This window comes from Hemitrygon akajei, chromosome 28, assembly GCF_048418815.1.
Source record: "Hemitrygon akajei chromosome 28, sHemAka1.3, whole genome shotgun sequence".
In the NCBI taxonomy this organism is placed as follows: domain Eukaryota; kingdom Metazoa; phylum Chordata; class Chondrichthyes; order Myliobatiformes; family Dasyatidae; genus Hemitrygon; species Hemitrygon akajei.
In genome coordinates this window covers 40,384,018-40,402,067 of record NC_133151.1, presented here as the reverse complement: position 1 = coordinate 40,402,067, position 18,050 = coordinate 40,384,018, and the positions used below count along the sequence as shown (strand labels likewise).

The 18,050-nt window shown below is 49.6% G+C and overlaps 1 protein-coding gene across 1 annotated transcript in view; it reads left to right on the top strand.

Moving 5' to 3' along the window:
* LOC140717863 (autophagy-related protein 2 homolog A-like) overlaps positions 1 to 18,050 on the top strand; it is a 319,916-nt gene that overhangs the window by 257,651 nt on the left and 44,215 nt on the right. The window contains 2 exon segments of the mRNA XM_073031584.1: positions 3,429 to 3,555; positions 6,984 to 7,186. Coding sequence (XP_072887685.1) covers positions 3,429 to 3,555; positions 6,984 to 7,186 — 330 coding nt within the window.

Sequence of the window (18,050 nt, the reverse complement as noted above, 5' to 3'; positions counted from 1 at the left end):
ATGTTCTTTATCCCTCGGGCTATCTCGCTACACTGCAGTGGGGAAGTGTTCTGTAGGGGTGGCAATGTAAAACTCTGTTTTCACTGGCCCTCAATACATATGACAGTGGCTAACATGGCGCGCATGGTACCAGGGTTAGCGCGGCACGATTACAGCTCAGCACGTTGGAGTTCAGGCGCTGTCTGTGAGGAGTCTCTGCGTTCTCCCGTGGAAGGCGTGGGCTTCACCCGGCTCTGGTTTCCTCCCACGTCCCGGTTACTCAGATAATTGGTGGTTGTAAATTATCCGGTGATTAGGGGGTTACTGGGCATTGCAGCTCATTGGGCCAGGATGACCTACTCCACCCTGTATCTCGAAATTAACTAAACAACCAGATTCAGTCTGGAAGGTTCTGTATGGTTGGCATTCAAAACAAGAGCTCTTCACGTATTTTGGTGTTTCTATATCGTAGTACTCTTAGGCACATTTATGTAGTTTGGGTGCCTAAGACTTCTGCAGAATAATGTAGTCATTTTACTGCTGCAAAAAAAACAGATTTCATGACGTGAGTGATGATAAACCTGATTCTGATCTGGGTCTCTATTGTGGACTGAGAGTGGGAAGGGGGCAGGGAGAGGGGGATCATGGTTGGGAAAAGGGGAAGGGAGAGGGGAGGGAGCGGGAAGCACCAGAGAGACATTCTGTAGTCATCAATAGACCCATTCACCTTGCCTGGTATGGGTTCTTGGGAAACTGACAGGTCTGAAGATAGACAGGTCACCTGGACCAGACCGATTACATCCCAGAGTTCTGAAGGATGTGGCTGAAAAGAGGCATTAGTAATGATCTTTCACAAGTCACTGGGTTCTGGAACGGTTCCAGAAGACTGCAAAATTGCAAATGTCACTCCACTCTTCAAGAAGGACGAGAGGCAGAAGAAAGGAAACTAGGCCAGTTAGTCTGACCTCAGTGGTTGGGAAGATGTTGGAGTCGATTATTAAGGATGAGGTCTCAGGGTATGTGGAGGCACTTGATAAAATAGGCCGTAGTCAACATGGTTTTCTCAAAGGAAAATCTTGCCTGAGAAATCTGTTGGAATTCTTTGAAGAAATAACAGGCAGGATAGACAAAGGAGAATCAGTTGATGTTGTGTACTTGGATTTTCAGAAGGCCTTTGACAAGGTGTAAAACATGAGGCTGTTTAACAAGCTACGAGCCCATGGTTATACAGGAAAGATTCTATCATGGATAAAGCAGTGGCTGATTGGCAGGGGGGCAAAGAGTGGGAATAAAGGGAGCCTTTTCTGGTTGGCTGCCGGTGATTAGTGTGTTCTACAAGGGACAGTGTTGGGACTGCTTCCTTTTACATTTTATATGTCAATGATTTGGGTGATGGAATTGATGGCTTTGTTGCAAAGTTTGCAGACTATATGAAGATCCTTGGAGGGGCACATAGTTTTGAGGAAGTAGAGAGGCTACAGAAGAATTTAGACAGATTAGGAGAATGGGCACAGAAATGGAATACAGTGTTGGAAAGTGTACGGTCCGGCATTTTGGTAGAAGAAATGAAAGGGTTGTCTATTTTCTAAATGGAGAGAAAATACAAAAATTGGAGGTGCAAGGGATTTGGGAGTCATTATACAAGATTTCCTAAAGGTTAATTTGCAGGTTGAGTCTGTGGTGAGGAAGGCAAATACGACATTAGCTTTCATTTCAAGAGGGTCAGAATATCAAAGCAGGAATGAATTTCAAGTTGAAACTTCATAAAGCACTAGTGTGGCCTCATGTGGAGTATTGTGAGCAGTTTTGGGCTCTTTATCTGAGAAAGGATGTGCTGAAACTGGAGAGGGTTCAAAGGAGGCTCAGGAAAATGATTCCAGTATTGAATGGCTTGTCATAGGAAGAACGTTTGATGGCTCTGGGCCTGTATTTGCTGGAATTCAGAAGAATGAGGGGTGATCTCGTTGAAACCTATCATGAAAGGCCTTGTTAGAATGGTTGTGGAGAGGATGTTTGCTATGGCGGGAGACCCGAAGGCCAGAGGACACAGCCTCAGCATAGGGAGGTGTCCTTTTAGAGTAGAGATGATGAGGAATTTCTTTCGCCAGAGAGTGAATCTGTGGAATTCATTGTCACAGGCAGCTATGGAGGCCAAGTCTTTATACTTAAGGCAGAAGTTGATAAATTCTTGATTGGTCAGGGCATGAAGGGATACGGGGAGACGGCAGGAGACTGGGGCCGAGAGGGAAATGGATCAGCCATGATGAAATGACAGAGCAGACTCGATGGGCCAAATGGCCTAATTGTGCTGCTATGGACTCAGGTCTTGTATGTGTGGACTGCTTTGATGAGTTTGTGGTTTGGTGTTTTATATTCTGTTTTTGGCTCGCCATTTTGCCGTTTGCGTGATTTGGATTCCGTTTTGCGTTTAGGAGTTGATGTTGTTCTCTGAACGTTTCTGTGGTGTTTCTTTGTTTCGTGGCTGCCTGTGGGAAGACGAATCTCAGGGCTGATGTACCTTTAACCTTTCAACTCTTCTTGAGCCTTGTGGTTCACGTTTCCGACCGTACGGACCGGTGTCCAGTCTGCCGGACGCTCGGTGAGAGGGGGTTCACGTTTCTGACCGTACGTACCGGTGTCCAGTCTGCCGGACGCTCGGTGAGAGGGGGTTCACATTTCCAACCGTACGGACCGGTGTCCTGTCTGCCGGACGCTCGGTGAGAGGGGGTTCACGTTTCCGACCGTACGTACCGGTGTCCGGTCTGCTGGACGCTCGGTGAGAGGGGGTTCACGTTTCCGACCGTACGTACCGGCATCCGGTCTGCCGGACGCTCGGTGAGAGCGGGTTCACGTTTCCCACCGTACGTACCAGCTCTTGGTGGGAGTGGTTCCGTAGAAATTTAGTGCTAAATGGGCTTGTTTTGTGAGCAAAGATAGATGATGGGCTGAATGGCCTTCTACGTTGTAAAGAAGCGGAGTGGGTGAATCCTGGAGTAGTGAGTGCAGTTTGGGTAGCGAGGAAGGAAGCAGGAGAGATGAGAGACGACAGGTACTGGAATTTAGGGCAGCTCAGCTTTGTGGCAGCTGATGTAGATACAGGATCTCCACCTCGGCTGCTGAGATTCCGGCTTCGAAGTACGTTTATTATCAAAGTATGTATGCCGTACACAATCCTGAAGCTTGTCTTCCCACAGACAGCCACAAAACACAGGAACCTGTTCAAACAAATGCCTCTTGCTGCTGAACGGTCTGTTGTGACAGGAGAGTCCACTCAGAATAGACTCGATGGGCCAAAGGGCCTGCTTCTCCTTTGTCTTGTGATCTGTGCTGTGGTTTTCTATAATACCCGGGCCTGTACACGGTCCCCACGCAGAACCGTGCAGGCTGTCGAATGGGAGGGGCCCGCGACAATCAGATGGGTTTTAACCCTGGCTCTCCACACCCTCCAGTTGCCAGAGTCAGCGACGGCCCTCCCCCCTCGGTTCCCGGCGGAGACAGCCGAGATCAACCAGGGGGATCTGACGGACGCCCTGATCGATACTGAGCGGAGCCGCAGAGACTCAGCTGACGGGAGAGGTGAGTGTGGCTGGATCGCAGTCTGAGCACGTGGGGAGTGCGCGGCCGTGCTCGGGCCTGAGCGCTGGGTGAGGGCCGATCTGACGGTGCGGATGGGAATGCGGGCGAGGACGCAGGTAGGGGTGGCAGATGGGTGTGTTGTGTCTGAGGGGGAGAGGTGGGTGGCTGCACATCTGGGGTGAGGCCTGGGGAGGGCGCGTGGGGGGCCGAGCATCTGGGGAAGGCGTGTGGGGGGCCGCGCGTCTGGGGAGGGCGCGTGGGGGGGGGGTCACGCGTCTGGGGAGGGCACGTGGGAGAGGTCGCGCGTCTGGGGAGGGCATATGGGGGGGGTCGCACGTCTGGGGAGGGTGCATGGGGGGCCGCGCTTCTGGGGAGGGCGTGTGGGGGGCCGCGCATCTGGGGAGGGCGCGTGGGGGGGGGGTCGCGCGTCTGGGGAGGGCGCGTGGGGGGGGGTCGCGCGTCTGGGGAGGGCGCGTGGGGGGGGGTCGCGCGTCTGGGGAGGGCGCGTGGGAGAGGTCGCGCGTCTGGGGAGGGCACGTGGGGGTGGTCGCACGTCTGGGGAGGGCGCATGGGGGGGTCGCACGTCTGGGGAGGGCGCGTGGGGGGGTCGCGCGTCTGGGGAGGGCGCGTGGGAGAGGTCGCGCGTCTGGGGAGGGTGCATGGGGGGGGTCGCGCATCTGGAGAGGACGCGTGGGGGCCACGTCTGGGGAGGGTGCGGATGAGTTTGCATCTGACAGGCAGTGCATACGGGCATACGTTTGTGGACAAGTACATAGGAGTGAGTTGGTTTGTGTCTGGATGTGCAGTGCCTATAAAAAGTATTCACTGTTACGCCTCCTTGGAAGTTTTCATGTTTTATTGTTTAACAACATTGGATCATAGTGGATTTTATTTGGAAAAGTCTCTTTTGTGTCAAAGTGAAAATAGATCTCTGCAGAGTGATCTAAATTAATTACAAATATAAAACTCAAAATAACTGATTGCATCAGTATTCACTCCCTTTAATATGACACACCAAACCACCACTAGTGCAGCCAGTTGATTCAGAAGTCACATCATTAGTTAAATGGAGATCACCGTGTACAGTCAATTGATTGTAGTAAAAATACCCCTGTATCTGGAAGGTGAGTCAGTATCCTGGCAAAAACTACACCAGGAAGACAAAAGAACACTCCAAGCAACTCATGAAAAGGTTATTGAAAAGCACGTCAGGAGATGGACACAAGAAACTTTCCAAGTCACTGAATATCCCTTGGAGTTCAGTTAAGTCAATCATCAAGAGATGGAAAGAATATGTCACAACTGTATAACTGCCCGGAGCAGGCTGTCCTCAAAAACTGAGTGACCGTGCAAGAAGGGGACTAGTGAGGGAGGCCACCATGAGACCTGTGACAGCTCTGGAGGAGTTACAAGCTTCAGTGGCTGAGATGGGAGAGACTGCACATACAACAACTGTTGCCCGGGTGCTTCACCAGTCACAGCTTTATGGGAGAGTGGCAGAGAGAAAGCCACTGTTGGAAAAAACACACATGAAATCTCAGCTAGTTTGCCAGAAGGCACGTGGGAGATTCTGAAGTCAGCTGGAAGAAGGTTCTGTGGTCTGATGAAACCAAGTTTGAGCTTTTTGGCCATCAGAATAAACATTGGTGTAAGCCAAACACTGCACATGATCAAAAACACACGGTCCCTACCGTGAAGCACGGTGGAGGCTGCATCACGCTGTGGGGATGCTTCACTGCAGCAGGCTCTGGAAGGCTTGTGAAGGTAGAGGGGAAAATGAATGCAGCAAAATACAGGGAAATCCTGGAGGAAAACCTGATGCAGTCTGCAAGAGAACTACGATTTGGGAGAAGATTTGTTTTGCAGAAAGACAATGACCCCAGGCACAAAGCCAAAGCTACACAGGAATAGCTTAAAAACAACAAAGTTAATGTCCTGGAGTGGCCAAGTCAGAGTCCGGACCTCAATCCAATTGAGAATTTGTGGCTGGACTTGAAAAGGGCTGTTCACTCACGATCCCCATGCAATCTGACAAGAGCGTGAGCAGTTTTGTGAAGAAGAATGGGGAAAATTTGCAGTGTCCAGATGTGCAAAGCTGATAGAGACCTGTCCACACAGACTCAAGGCTGTAATTGCTGCCAAAGGTGCATCTACTAAATACTGACTTGAAGGCGATGAGTAATTATGCAATCAAATATTTTGTGTTTTATATTTGTAATTAATATAGTTCACTTTTGTAGAGATCTATTTTCACCTTGACACAAAAGAGTCTTTCTGTTGATCGGTGTCAAAACAGCCAAATTAAATCCGCTGTGGTTCAATGTTGTAAAACAATAAAACATGAAAACTTCCAAGGGGGGTGAATACTTTTCGTAGGCACTGTGTCAGTGTTTGTGACTAATGAAATGGAGGTAATGAGTTAGCAAAGCTGTAGACCAGGTTGCGAGGCACAAGTTTGGGTGAAGGCACTGCTGACGGGTGTAAGTACAAATCCGAAAGCTTATGTGAAGTAAGAGCATGAAACCACTGGATTGTGGTTAAAAACCCACTTCCAGGTTTTGGAAATTTGCCATCCTTAACCTGGACTGGCCTCAACACAGCCCCAGACCACCCGATGTGACCCATTGTTAACTGCCTCCTGTTCGAGGGCAAAGGGGGCTGGTAGTAAGTGCTGGCATCTACGTCTCATGAGTGAATTGTGAGAGAGAAAGAGGGAGGTGGGGAGGGGGAGAGAATGTGATTTTGCCATTGTGTGTCTACCCAGGCTAGAGGAAGCATGAGTTTGTTCATTGAGACCTGACAGGGCTTGTATCGCTCCCCCTCCCCATGGGAACATCCTGAGGATGTGTTGGTGTGTGCCTGTTCAGGGTCGGAAAGACGTTTTCTCACCGGTCTGCAACGACAGGGAGGGCAGAATCAATCGCAGCCTCCAGCAGGGACGTTGCACAGTGATTAAGAGAGAGGGCAGGGATGCGATCAGTTGGAGGAGCAGGGATAATGAGACTCTGAGATTCAGAGATGCATCTGCTCCCAGCTTCCCAGGATGCAGGATATGAGCTGAAAGGGGGGGCTGGATTGTTTTCTCTGAGGGGAGACACGATGGAGGCTTATCAGATCGCGAGGCGTGTAGATACTGTGGGGAGCCATTAGCTTTCTCCCAGAGTGCAAACGTCTCACACCAGAAAGTGTGTGAGAGGAGGAGAGTTTAAAGGAGATGTGCTGTTTTGAGTGAACCAGGAGGTGAGTGGTGTGTGCCTGATATGTGGTGGTGGAAGCAGATACGATAGAGACGTTCAAGAGGCTCTTAGACACATGAATGTGCAGGGAATGGAGGGATAAGGACTTTGTGTAGGCAGAAGGGATTAGTTTAGTTCGGACTCTAGTTGGCTGCTGATGTGACTGGGACTGCGCCTCTCTCCCGTCAGCAGGTGGGATGCCGTTACTCCGCCAGGACTCCCCCGTGTCCGTCTATCTCTTCCCGGGTGAGAACAACCAGGACAAGCCTCCGGCAAAGCTGCCCCCGATGGCCGATCGGCTGGATGTGTTCCCCAGCGAAGGAAGCGAGGCGGGCAGCGACTCCACCGACAACGACGACTTCTGCATCCTGGATGCGCCGGGCATGGGCATTCCGGTGAGCACGGCCGAAAGCAACTCGCTGACTAAGGCACCTTACTCAGCATGGGTCAGAGGGCTCCATGGTAGCACAGAAACTGAGCCGTACTGCGCAGAAGTCTCAGGCACATATCAATAAATAGGACTTTTGCACAGTACTGCACTTGTCAACGTGGAGCGGAGAGCGAGCTTGTAAATCTGGCGGCAGCAAAGGATGTTGGGAATGGCAAGGGTGGGGCTCCGTGGGAGGGGAGTGGGACAGGGGGCAGAGAAGGAGTGTCAGGTCAGGGGAGCGAGGGAGGGGGTGTTGGTGGCACAGGTGCAGACACACCCAGCCCTGAGACACCAGGCAAGCTCATTAGATTCCAAACAATTGGTTTATTGATCATTACTGAATGTCTCTCTCTGGTGCTTCCCGCTCCCTCCCCTCTCCCTTAGAGTCATACAAAATGTCAGAAACGAGCCACGCTCCTGAATCTTACACAAAACTACAGCACATAAGAGACCTTTCAGCCCACCTGATCTGTGCCAAACTATTTAAACTACCTACTCCCATCAGCCTGCAACCGGATCATACCCCTCCCATCCCTGTACCGATCCAAACTTCTCTTAAACGTTGAAATCGAGCTTACATCCTCCACTTGAGTTGGCAGCTCGTTCCTCACTTGCACGACCTTCTGAATGAAGAAGTTTCCCCTCATGTTCCCCTTAAACTTTTCACCTTTCACCCTTAACCCATGACCTCTAGTTGTAGTCCCACCCAATCTCAGTGGAAAAAGCCTGCTTATCTATAAAAAACCTTATCTATACCCCTCATAATTCCGTATACCTCTTTCAAATCTCCTCTCAACCTTCTACATTCCAAGGAATAAAGTCCTAACCGATTCAATTTTTCCTTATAACTCAGGTCCTCCAGACCAGGCAGCACTCTTTCAATCTTATTTATATCTTTCCTGTAGGTAGATGACCAAACTGTACACAATACTCCAAATTAGGCCTCACCAACGTCTTATACTTCAACATAACATCCTGTCTCCTGTACTTAATTCTTTGATTTATGAAAGCTAATGTGCCAAAAGCTTTCTTTATGACATTCTCTACCTGTGACGCCACTTCCAATGAATTATAGACCTGTATTCCCAGATCCCTCAATTCTGCCGCTCTCCTTAGTGTCCTGCCACCGTTGTTCACTGTGTGAGACCCACCGAAGTACAACACCTCAGATTTGTCTGCATTAAATTCCATCTGACAGTTTTCCAGCTGGTCCAGATCCCACTACGAGCATTGATGGTTTTCCTTGCTGTACAGTACGTCCCCAGTCTTGGTGTAATCCTTGAATTTGCTGATCCGTTAACCACATTATCGTTCAGATCGTTGATACAGATGACAAACAACAACGGACCTGGCTCTGATCCCTGCGGCACTCCACTAGTCACAGGCCTCCAGTCAGAGAGGCAACCGTCTACCACCACCCTCTGGCTTCTCCCAGGGCCTGAATATCTCTTGAAAACCAATGTTCCCTAAACCTGTCAGCTTTACTTCTTTTATTTTGATGGGCACATGCATACTCCCAAAATTTCAGCTTTGAAGATCTCCCACTTGACAAGCACACCAGAAAACAGCCTGTCCCGGTCCACACTTGCCAGAGCCTTTCTGATACCGTCAAAACTGGCCTTTCTCCAACTCCAGGACCAGACCTGTAAGTTTACTTTTAACTGATGATCACTAGATGCAAAGTGATCTCTTCCTCGAATTTCTGTCACCTGCCTTGTCCGACTCCCTAATAGGAGACCACACTCTCTCACTGGGGCTTTTACATACGGATCGCTGAAACTTCCCTGAACACATCTGACAAACTCTGTCCCATCAAGTTAAAATGGCCTGCTATAACAATCTTATGTCTCTTACAGCAGTCTGCGATCTCTACAAGTGTGTTCCTGTGAACGGTTGGGTGGTGTGTAATATTGCCCCATTAACATTGTGATATCTTCCTTATTCCTCAGTTCCACCCACTAGACGAGTTCTGCCGTCTGTCCGGACTGAGCATTGCCATGACAAATTCCCTGACGAGTAATGCCACTCCGCCCCCTCTAATCTCTCCCACTCTGTGGCCTCTCAAACTATGGAACCTGGAACACCGAGCCACCAGGGAGCCATCTCACTAATGGCTACAACATCATAATTCCAGGTGTTGGTCCATCCGCCTTTCCTACAATACTTCCTGCATTGAAATAGACACGGCTCAGGACACCAGTCACACCGTGCTCACCCTTTCCATTCCTGACTTTGTCCGAGGTCTTTCCAGCATCTGTCTCCACAACTTTCCACTAACTGTTCTGGCACGCTGGTTCCCGTCCACCTGTAGCTCTAGTTTAAACTCCTCCCCACCCCCATGCAGCATCAGCAAACCTACCCACCTGGATATTAGTCCCCTCCAGTTCAGATGCAAACAGTCCCTTCTGTGCAGGTCCCACCTTCCCTGGAAGAGGTCAAAAAATGTTACGCCCTCCCTCCTACACCAACTCCTTGGCCACGTGTTAAACTGTAAAATCTTCCTCGTTCTGGCCTCACTAGCACGTGGCGCAGGAAGCAATCCCGAGATCACAGCCCTGGAGGTCCCGTCCTTTAACTTAGCACCTAACTCCCTGTGCAGAACCTCGTCACTCATCCTACCCATGTCATCGGTACCTACATGGACCGCGACTTCAGGCTGCTCACCATGCCGAGGACTCGATCCAGGATGCCTCAGGCAGTGGCACCAGGGAAGCAGCATACCATCCTGGAATCTCGTTCTCATCTGAGAACATCCTTCCTGTTTCCCCTCTCCCTGCCCCCTCCCCTTCCCACTCTCAGTCCACAATAGAGACCCAGATCAGAATTGGGTTTCTCATCACTCACATGTCATGAACGGTGCAGTACATAAAATCACTACAGTTCTACGCAAAGGTCTTGGGCACCCGAGCGATGCGTATGTGTACAGTTATGTTTTTATGCTCCACGGTAGTTGCCAGTGACTGCAGTGGGCTGAAAGGGAGAGGAAAGTACGCCAGCAGTCAAGCTGTAAACCCAGCCGTGACCCTGATCTTCCAGAGGCCGGCCTCGGCTCACGTTCCGGACAACGAGTGAGCCAGATGGCGATCTGTCTGGATTTTCAAACGGTCCTGTGGGTCAAGCTATTGATGCTGAGATGCACTGGGACACATCGTCAGTGATTTAACCCGGCCCTTGGGTGTTTTGGGTCCTTTAACATCAGACGCCCTGGCTCAGGCAACCCAGCCTGAGTTGATCAAGCCCCGGCTTGTGTCCCAACACCAGGTCACGCCTCTTGATCTATAGCCGTCACTCTGTGACAGCCCTGATGGATTTCCTGTTTGCATCCCCCCCTTCGTACTGCCATTGACTAAAGTGGAGGTTGGTGATCAGTCAGGGTGTTGAAAGGTTACAGAGAGAAGGCAGGAGAATGGAGTCGGGAGGGATAATCAATCAGCCGTGATGGAATGGCAGAACTGAGACAATGGGCTGAATGGCCTGATTCTGCTTCTATGTCTTATGGATGCCCATTTTTCTGTACCCCTACCCTAAAGCTAACACCCTGTGGCTTTAAACACCTTTACAACAGGGAGAAGTTTCTCCACTACCCCTCTCTACACTCTGTGACCCTCCTCAGTCCCTCCTTCACTGAAACTCTGTCCCAGGCAACATCCTGGCCAACAAACATCTGAAAAAAACTGCAGGTCCTCGAAAGCTGAGATAAAAAGAATCAAACACCGGAAACTCTGCAGGTGAACTGTGCAGCCACCCACGTCCTGCCTTCAGAACTCGCACTGCGGCCTAACCAACATCCTCTCGAGCTGTCTGCACCCTCTCTGCTTCTATCTGACCATCGGTGCTGTGTCCCAGCTGTCCAGGGCGTACGATGTGCAGAGCAAGCTGGTAGCCGTGCAGCAGCCTCCCTTCCCGTCCTCACTCAGCTGACGAATCCAAAGGAACCGTAGAGACCCATACAGTCTGGCGCCAGTCTCAACGTAGGACTGCCTTAGGGACTCCATCCCTGGATCTCTCCTCCGGGTTTACTCCGGAAGCCTTCACCAAGAGCAGGGGGCCTGAGATCAGGGTTTTCCTTCTCCTCGATGAGCTGCCAGCCACGGCTGATGAGCCCCATCTGTCCGAAGCGACTGGCTTTAAGGCGACAGTAACCCACCTTTGCCCCATCTCCTGTCACCGGGCACAATGAAAGACAGGAGCTGGACTGGGTTGTCAGAGGCTGTCTGAGCCAGACTCCATTGGAGGAGCTAATCCTCGCTCCCTCCCCTCCCTCCCACCGCTGTGACAACCTTAAGGAACCTATCAGCCCAGGTGACAAAGGCAGGTCATTGGAGGGGCTAATCCTCGCTCCCTCCCCTCCCTCCCACCGCTGTGACAACCTTAAGGAACCTATCAGCCCAGGTGACGAAGGCAGGTCATTGGAGGGGCTAATCCTCGCTCCCTCCCCTCCCTCCCACCGCTGTGACAACCTTAAGGAACCTATCAGCCCAGGTGACGAAGGCAGGTCATTGGTTTATTGATGAGTTTCAGTTTGCTTGCCCTGCAGACAGATGGTTGCATATACACAGGAATAGAGTGCGACAGTTACTGAGAGAGTGCAGTGCAGGCAGAGAGTACAGTGCACGGACCACAACGAGGTGCATTCAAAGGTTCAAAGAGAAATGTCTACAATGTACATCCTGAAATCCTTTTTCTTCACAAACATCCACGAAAACAGAGGAGAGCCCCAAAGAATGAATGACAGGTCAATGTTAGAACCCCAAAGCCCCTCCCACACAGCAGCAGCAGCAAAGCAACAAACCCCCCCACCAACAAATAAAGCGTCTGTACCCCCCCACCACCACCACTGAGCACTCAAGCATGCAGTAAAGCATCAATACCCGACACAGACTTGCACTACCCCGAGGACTACTCGATCACCTGGTAATTCAATATACAATAGACAATAGGTGCAGAAGTAGACCATTCGGCCCTTCGAGCCTGCACCGCCATTTTGAGATCAATTACTATCAATACCCAGTTCCTGCCTTGTCCCCATATCCCTTGATTCCCCTATCCATAAGATACCTATCTAGCTCCTTCTTGAAAGCATCCAGAGAATTGGCCTCCACTACCTTCCGAGGCAGTGCATTCCAGACCCCCACAACTCTCTGGGAGAAGAAGTTTTTCCTTAACTCTGTCCTAAATGACCTACCCCTTATTCTCAAACCATGTCCTCTGGTACTGGACTCTCCCAGCATCTGGAACATATTTCCTGCCTCTATCTTGTCCAATCCCTTAATAATCTTATATGTTTCAATCAGATCCCCTCTCAATCTCCTTAATTCCAGCGTGTACAAGCCCAGTCTCTCTAACCTCTCTGCGTAAGACAGTCCGGACATCCCAGGAATTAACCTCGTGAATCTACGCTGCACTTCCTCTACAGCCAGGATGTCCTTCCTTAACCCTGGAGACCAAAACTGTACACAATACTCCAGGTGTGGTCTCACCAGGGCTCTGTACAAATGCAAGAGGATGTCCTTGCTCTTGTACTCAATTCCCTTTGTAATAAAGGCCAACATTCCATTAGCCTTCTTCACTGCCTGCTGCACTTGCTCATTCACCTTCAGTGACTGATGAACAAGGACTCCTAGATCTCTTTGTATTTCTCCCTTGCCTAACTCTACACCGTTCGGATAATAATCTGCCTTCCTGTTCTTGCTCCCAAAGTGGATAACCTCACACTTATTCACATTAAACTTCATCTGCCAAATATCTGTCCACTCACCCAGCCTATCCAAGTCACCCTGAATTCTCCTAACATCTTCATCACATGTCACACTGCCACCCAGCTTAGTATCATCAGCAAACTTGCTGATGTTATTCTCAATGCCTTCATCTAAATCGTTGACTTAAATTGTAAACAGCTGTGGTCCCAATACCGCGCCCTGTGGCACCCCACTAGTCACCACCTGCCATTCCCAGAAACACCCATTCACCGCTACCCTTTGCTTTCTATTTGCCAACCAGTTTTCTATCCATGTCAATGCCTTCCCCCCGATGCCCTGAGCTTTGATTTTACCCACCAATCTTCTATGTGGAACCTTATCAAATGCCTTTTGAAAATCGAGGTACACTACATCCACTGGATTTCCCCCGTCTAACTTCCTGGTTACATCCTCGAAAAACTCCCAACAGATTAGTCAAGCATGATTTGCCCTTGGTAAATCTATGCTGGCTCGGCCCAATCCTATCACTGCTATCTAGATATGCCACTATTTCATCCTTAATAATGGACTCTAGCATCTTTCCCACCACCGATGTCAGGCTGACAGGTCGATAGTTCTCTGTTTTCTCCCTCCCTCCTTTCTTAAAAAGTGGGATAACATTATCCATTCTCCAATCCTCAGGAACTGATCCTGAATCTAATGAACATTGGAAAATGATTACCAATGCATCCGCAATTTCCAGATCCACCTCCCTTAGTACCCTAGGGTGCAGACCATCTGGACCTGGGGATTTGTCAGCCTTCAGTCCCATCAGTCTTCTCATCACCGTTTCCTTCCGAATGTCAATCTGTTTCATTTCCTCTGTTACCCTATGTCCTTGGCCCATCCATACATCTGGGAGATTGCTTGTGTCTTCCCTAGTGAAGACAGATCTAAAGTACTCATTAAATTCTTCTGCCATTTCTCTGTTTCCCATAACAATTTCACCCAATTCATTCTTCAAGGGCCCAACATTGTTCTTAACTATCTTCTTTCTCTTCACATACCTAAGAAAGCTTTTGCTATTTTCCTTTATATTCCTGGCTAGCTTGCGTTCGTACCTCATTTTTTCTCCCCGTATTGTCTTTTTAGTTAAGTTCTGTTGTTCCTTAAAAACTTCCCAATCATCTGTCCTCCCACTCACCTTAGCTCTGTCATATTTCCTTTTTTTTAATACTATGCAATCTCTGACTTCCTTTGTCGACCACTGTGGCCCCTTTCCCCCCTTTGAATCCTTCCTTCTCTGGGGGATGAACTGATTTTGCACCTTGTGCATTATTCCCAAGAATACCTGCCATTGCTGTTCCACTGTCTTTTCTGCTAGGCTATCCGTCCAGTCAACTTTGGCCAGCTCCTCCCTCATGGCTCCATAGTTTCCTCTGTTCAACTGCAACACTGACACCTCCAATCTGCCCTTATCCTTCTCAAATTGCAGATAAAAGCTTATCATATTATGATCACTACCTCCTAATGGCTCCTTTACTGCAAGATCGCTTATCAAATCCTGTTCATTACATAACACTAAATCCAGAATAGTTTTGTCCCTGGTCGGCTCTCGTACAAGCTGTTCCAAGAATGCATCCCGTAGGCACTCTACAAACTCCCTATCCTGTGGTCCAGCACCAACCTGATTCTCCCAGATCACCTGCATGTTGAAATCCCCCATAACTACTGCGACATTACCTTTGCCACATGCCAATGTTAACTCCCTATTCAACTTGCACCCAATATCCATGCTACTGTTTGGTGGCCTGTAGACAACACCCATTAGGGTCCTTTTGCCCTTACTGTTCCTCAGTTCTATCCACACAGACTCTACTTCTCCTGACCCTATGTCCCCCCTTGCAAAGGACTGAATCTCATTCCTCACCAACAGGGCCACCCCACCCCCTCTGCCCACATTTCTGTCCCTACGATAGCATGGGCTCTCTCTCTCCCTAAAAAGAGTTGTCTCTGTTTCACAGCGAGAGGGGAGACATAACAAACAACTCACTGATTTACGATGTTAAAAGTCTGTTGTGCCGTGTTTTCCGTGCTCTGTGCCCAAAGAACTCGGGTCTCTGGGCACACAGCCAGCAGCCCGCTTTCGATCTTCCGTCTCCCACGACACACCGGATTCCTGCGGAGACACCGACCTCGAGTCCGCCCGTCTCCAGAGCCACGAGATCCCGAAACTCCAAAGGCGAGCTAATCTTCTAGGCCGCGTCCTTGGCATATCGAATAACGTCCGGTCGTGAGACCCTGAGAGCGGGTCCCATTCCCGCAAAGAACCGAAGTCAGCGTGTAACTCCAGGGCAGGGTTTTCAAAAGAACCCTGAAAGGGAAAAATAGAGATATTAAAGATAGAAACAGAACTCTTCCCAAAAATGCAAGCAAAGGAGTCGCCGTCAGGCGCCATTGACTCTCCTGATCGAGAGTTCATCTTTTAACGTATGAGAGTCTGTTAGCAACAGGATGGAAGCTCTCCTTGAGCCTAGTGGGACTCATTTTTTAAGATTTTTCATCTTCTGCCCGATAGGGCGGGGTGGGGGTGGGAGGGAGAAGAGAGAATCTCCAGGGAGGGTGGGGTCTTTGTTGATGATGGCTGCTTCATCCATCCCTCTCATAATCTTAAACTCTCAGTGGCCATTTTATCGGGTACGACTGGGGAGGAGATACCGGTGACCGTCTGGGTCCTGGGGAGTGTTATACTGGTGACCGTCTGAGTCCTGGGGAGTGTTATACTGGTTAATGTCAGGGTCTGGGGAGTGTTATACCGGTGACCGTCTGGGTCCTGGGGAGTGTTATACTGGTTAATGTCAGGGTCTGGGGAGTGTTATACCGGTTAATGTCAGGGTCTGGGGAGTGTTATACCGGTGACCGTCTGAGTCCTGGGGTGTGTTATACTGGTTAATGTCAGGGTCTGGGGAGTGTTATACCGGTTAATGTCAGGGTCTGGGGAGTGTTATACTGGTGACCGTCTGGGTCCTGGGGAGTGTTTCAGAACAGGGAGACCCTGGTGTACAAGTACGTTAGTCACTGTAAGTGATGACAGAGGCAGAGAGGGCGAGGACGAAGACATTTGATTCGTGGACGTTCGTCAGTCAGGCCACTGGTACAAGAGTTTGAACAGGCATTGGTTAGACAGCATGTGGAGTGTTGTATGTGGTTCTGGTGGCTCAGCTATCAGCAGATGTCATTAAACTGGAGAGGGGCTGAAAAGATTCATGCGGATGTTGCTGGGACTGGAGGGTTTGGAAGGAGAGTTGCTTTCCCTGGAGTGAAAGAGGCAGGGAAGGCCTCAGAGAGGGTAATAATATCATGAGGGGCAGAGGTAAAATGAATGGTCACAGTCTTTACCCCAGGGTCAAGGAATCTGAAGCTCAAAAATAAATTCATAATCCAAGTACATTTGTCAGTATATACAGCCCCAGATTCATTTTCTTGCAGGCATACTCAGTAAGTCTTACCACCACAATAGAATGAATGATAGACTGCACAAACCGGTGTGCCAAACACAAGCAGACATACATAGTTAAAGAAAATAAGGACTAATAATAATTTTAAATTGGTGGACACACGTTTCAGGTGAGTGAGGTAGATTTAAAGAGCACAGACCATAAGACATTGGAGCAGAATTAGGCCATTTGGCCCATCGCGTCTGCTCCACCATTCAGTCATGGCTGTTCCTGTTTCCCCCTCAACCCCGTTCCTCAGCCTTCTCCCCGTAACCTTTGCCGCCGTGTCCAATCAAGAACCTATCGAGCTCTGCCTTAAATTCACCCAATGAGCTGGCCTGTCGAGGGTGCGGGGTATATGGGCCACAGCAAGTGGTGTAGACAGCTGTGAGGAAAGGATATTGAGGAAGCTACATGCATGGGATGGTGAGGAGGAATCTGCCCGCTGAGGGAGGCATCTAGGTGAGCACGGATGAGTTGGGGTGAAGGGCCGTTTCTGGAACTCTGACAAAGATCCTTCACTTTGGATCTTGTGTGTCTGATGGACTGTGTGTGTGTGTGTGTGTGTGTGTGTGTGTGTGTGTGTGTGTGTGTGTGTGTGTGTGTGTGTGTGTGTGTGTGTGTGTGTGTGTGTGTGTGTGTGTGTGTCTGATGGACTGGGTGTGTGTGTCTGTGTGTGTGTGTGTGTGTCTGATGGACTGGGTGTGTGTGTCTGTGTGTGTGTGTCTGATGGACTGTGTGTGTGTGTGTGTGTGTGTGTGTGTGTGTGTGTGTGTGATGGACTGGGTGTGTGTTTGTGTGTGTGTGGGTGTGTCTGATGGACTGGGTGCTGTCCTTTCCTCTGCAGACCATTGTGTGTGTGTGTGTGTGTGTGTGTGAGAGGTCTGTACAAGACCATAAGATAAAGGAGCAGACTCAGGCCATTCAGCCCATCGAGTCTGCTCCATATTCAATCATGGGCTGAAACAGTCATTCCCACTCCTCTGCCTTCTCCCCATACCCTTTGATGCTCTGGCTAATCAAGAACCTATCTATCTCTACCTTAAATGCCACCAATGACTTGGCCTCCATAGCTGCTCGTGGCAACAAATTCCACAGATTCACCACCCTCTGACTAAAGTAATTTCTCCGCATCTCTGTTCTAAAAGGACGTCCTTCAATCCTGAAGTTGTATCCTCTTGTACTAGACTCCCCTACCATGGGAAATAACTTTGCCATGTCTAATCTGTTCAGGCCTTTTAACATTCGGAATGTTTCTGTGAGATCCCCCTCATTCTCCTGAACTCCAGGGAATACAGCCCAAGAGCTGCCAGACATTCCTCAAACGATATTCCTTTCATTCCTGGAATTACTCTCGTGAATCTTCTGTGAACCCTCTCCAATGTCCGTTCAGTATATCCTTCTTAAAATAAGGAGCCCAAAACTACACACAATACTCCAGGTGTGGTCTCACGAGTGCCTTATAGAGCCTCAACATCACATCCCTGCTCTTATATTCTATACTGTACCTCTAGAAATGAAAAGCAACATTGCATTCGCCTTCTTCACCATCGCCTCCACCTTTAGGGTAGCCTGCACAAGGACTCCCAAGACCCTTTGCATCTCTGCATTTTGAATTCTCTCCCCATCTAAACAATAGCCTGCCCGTCTATTT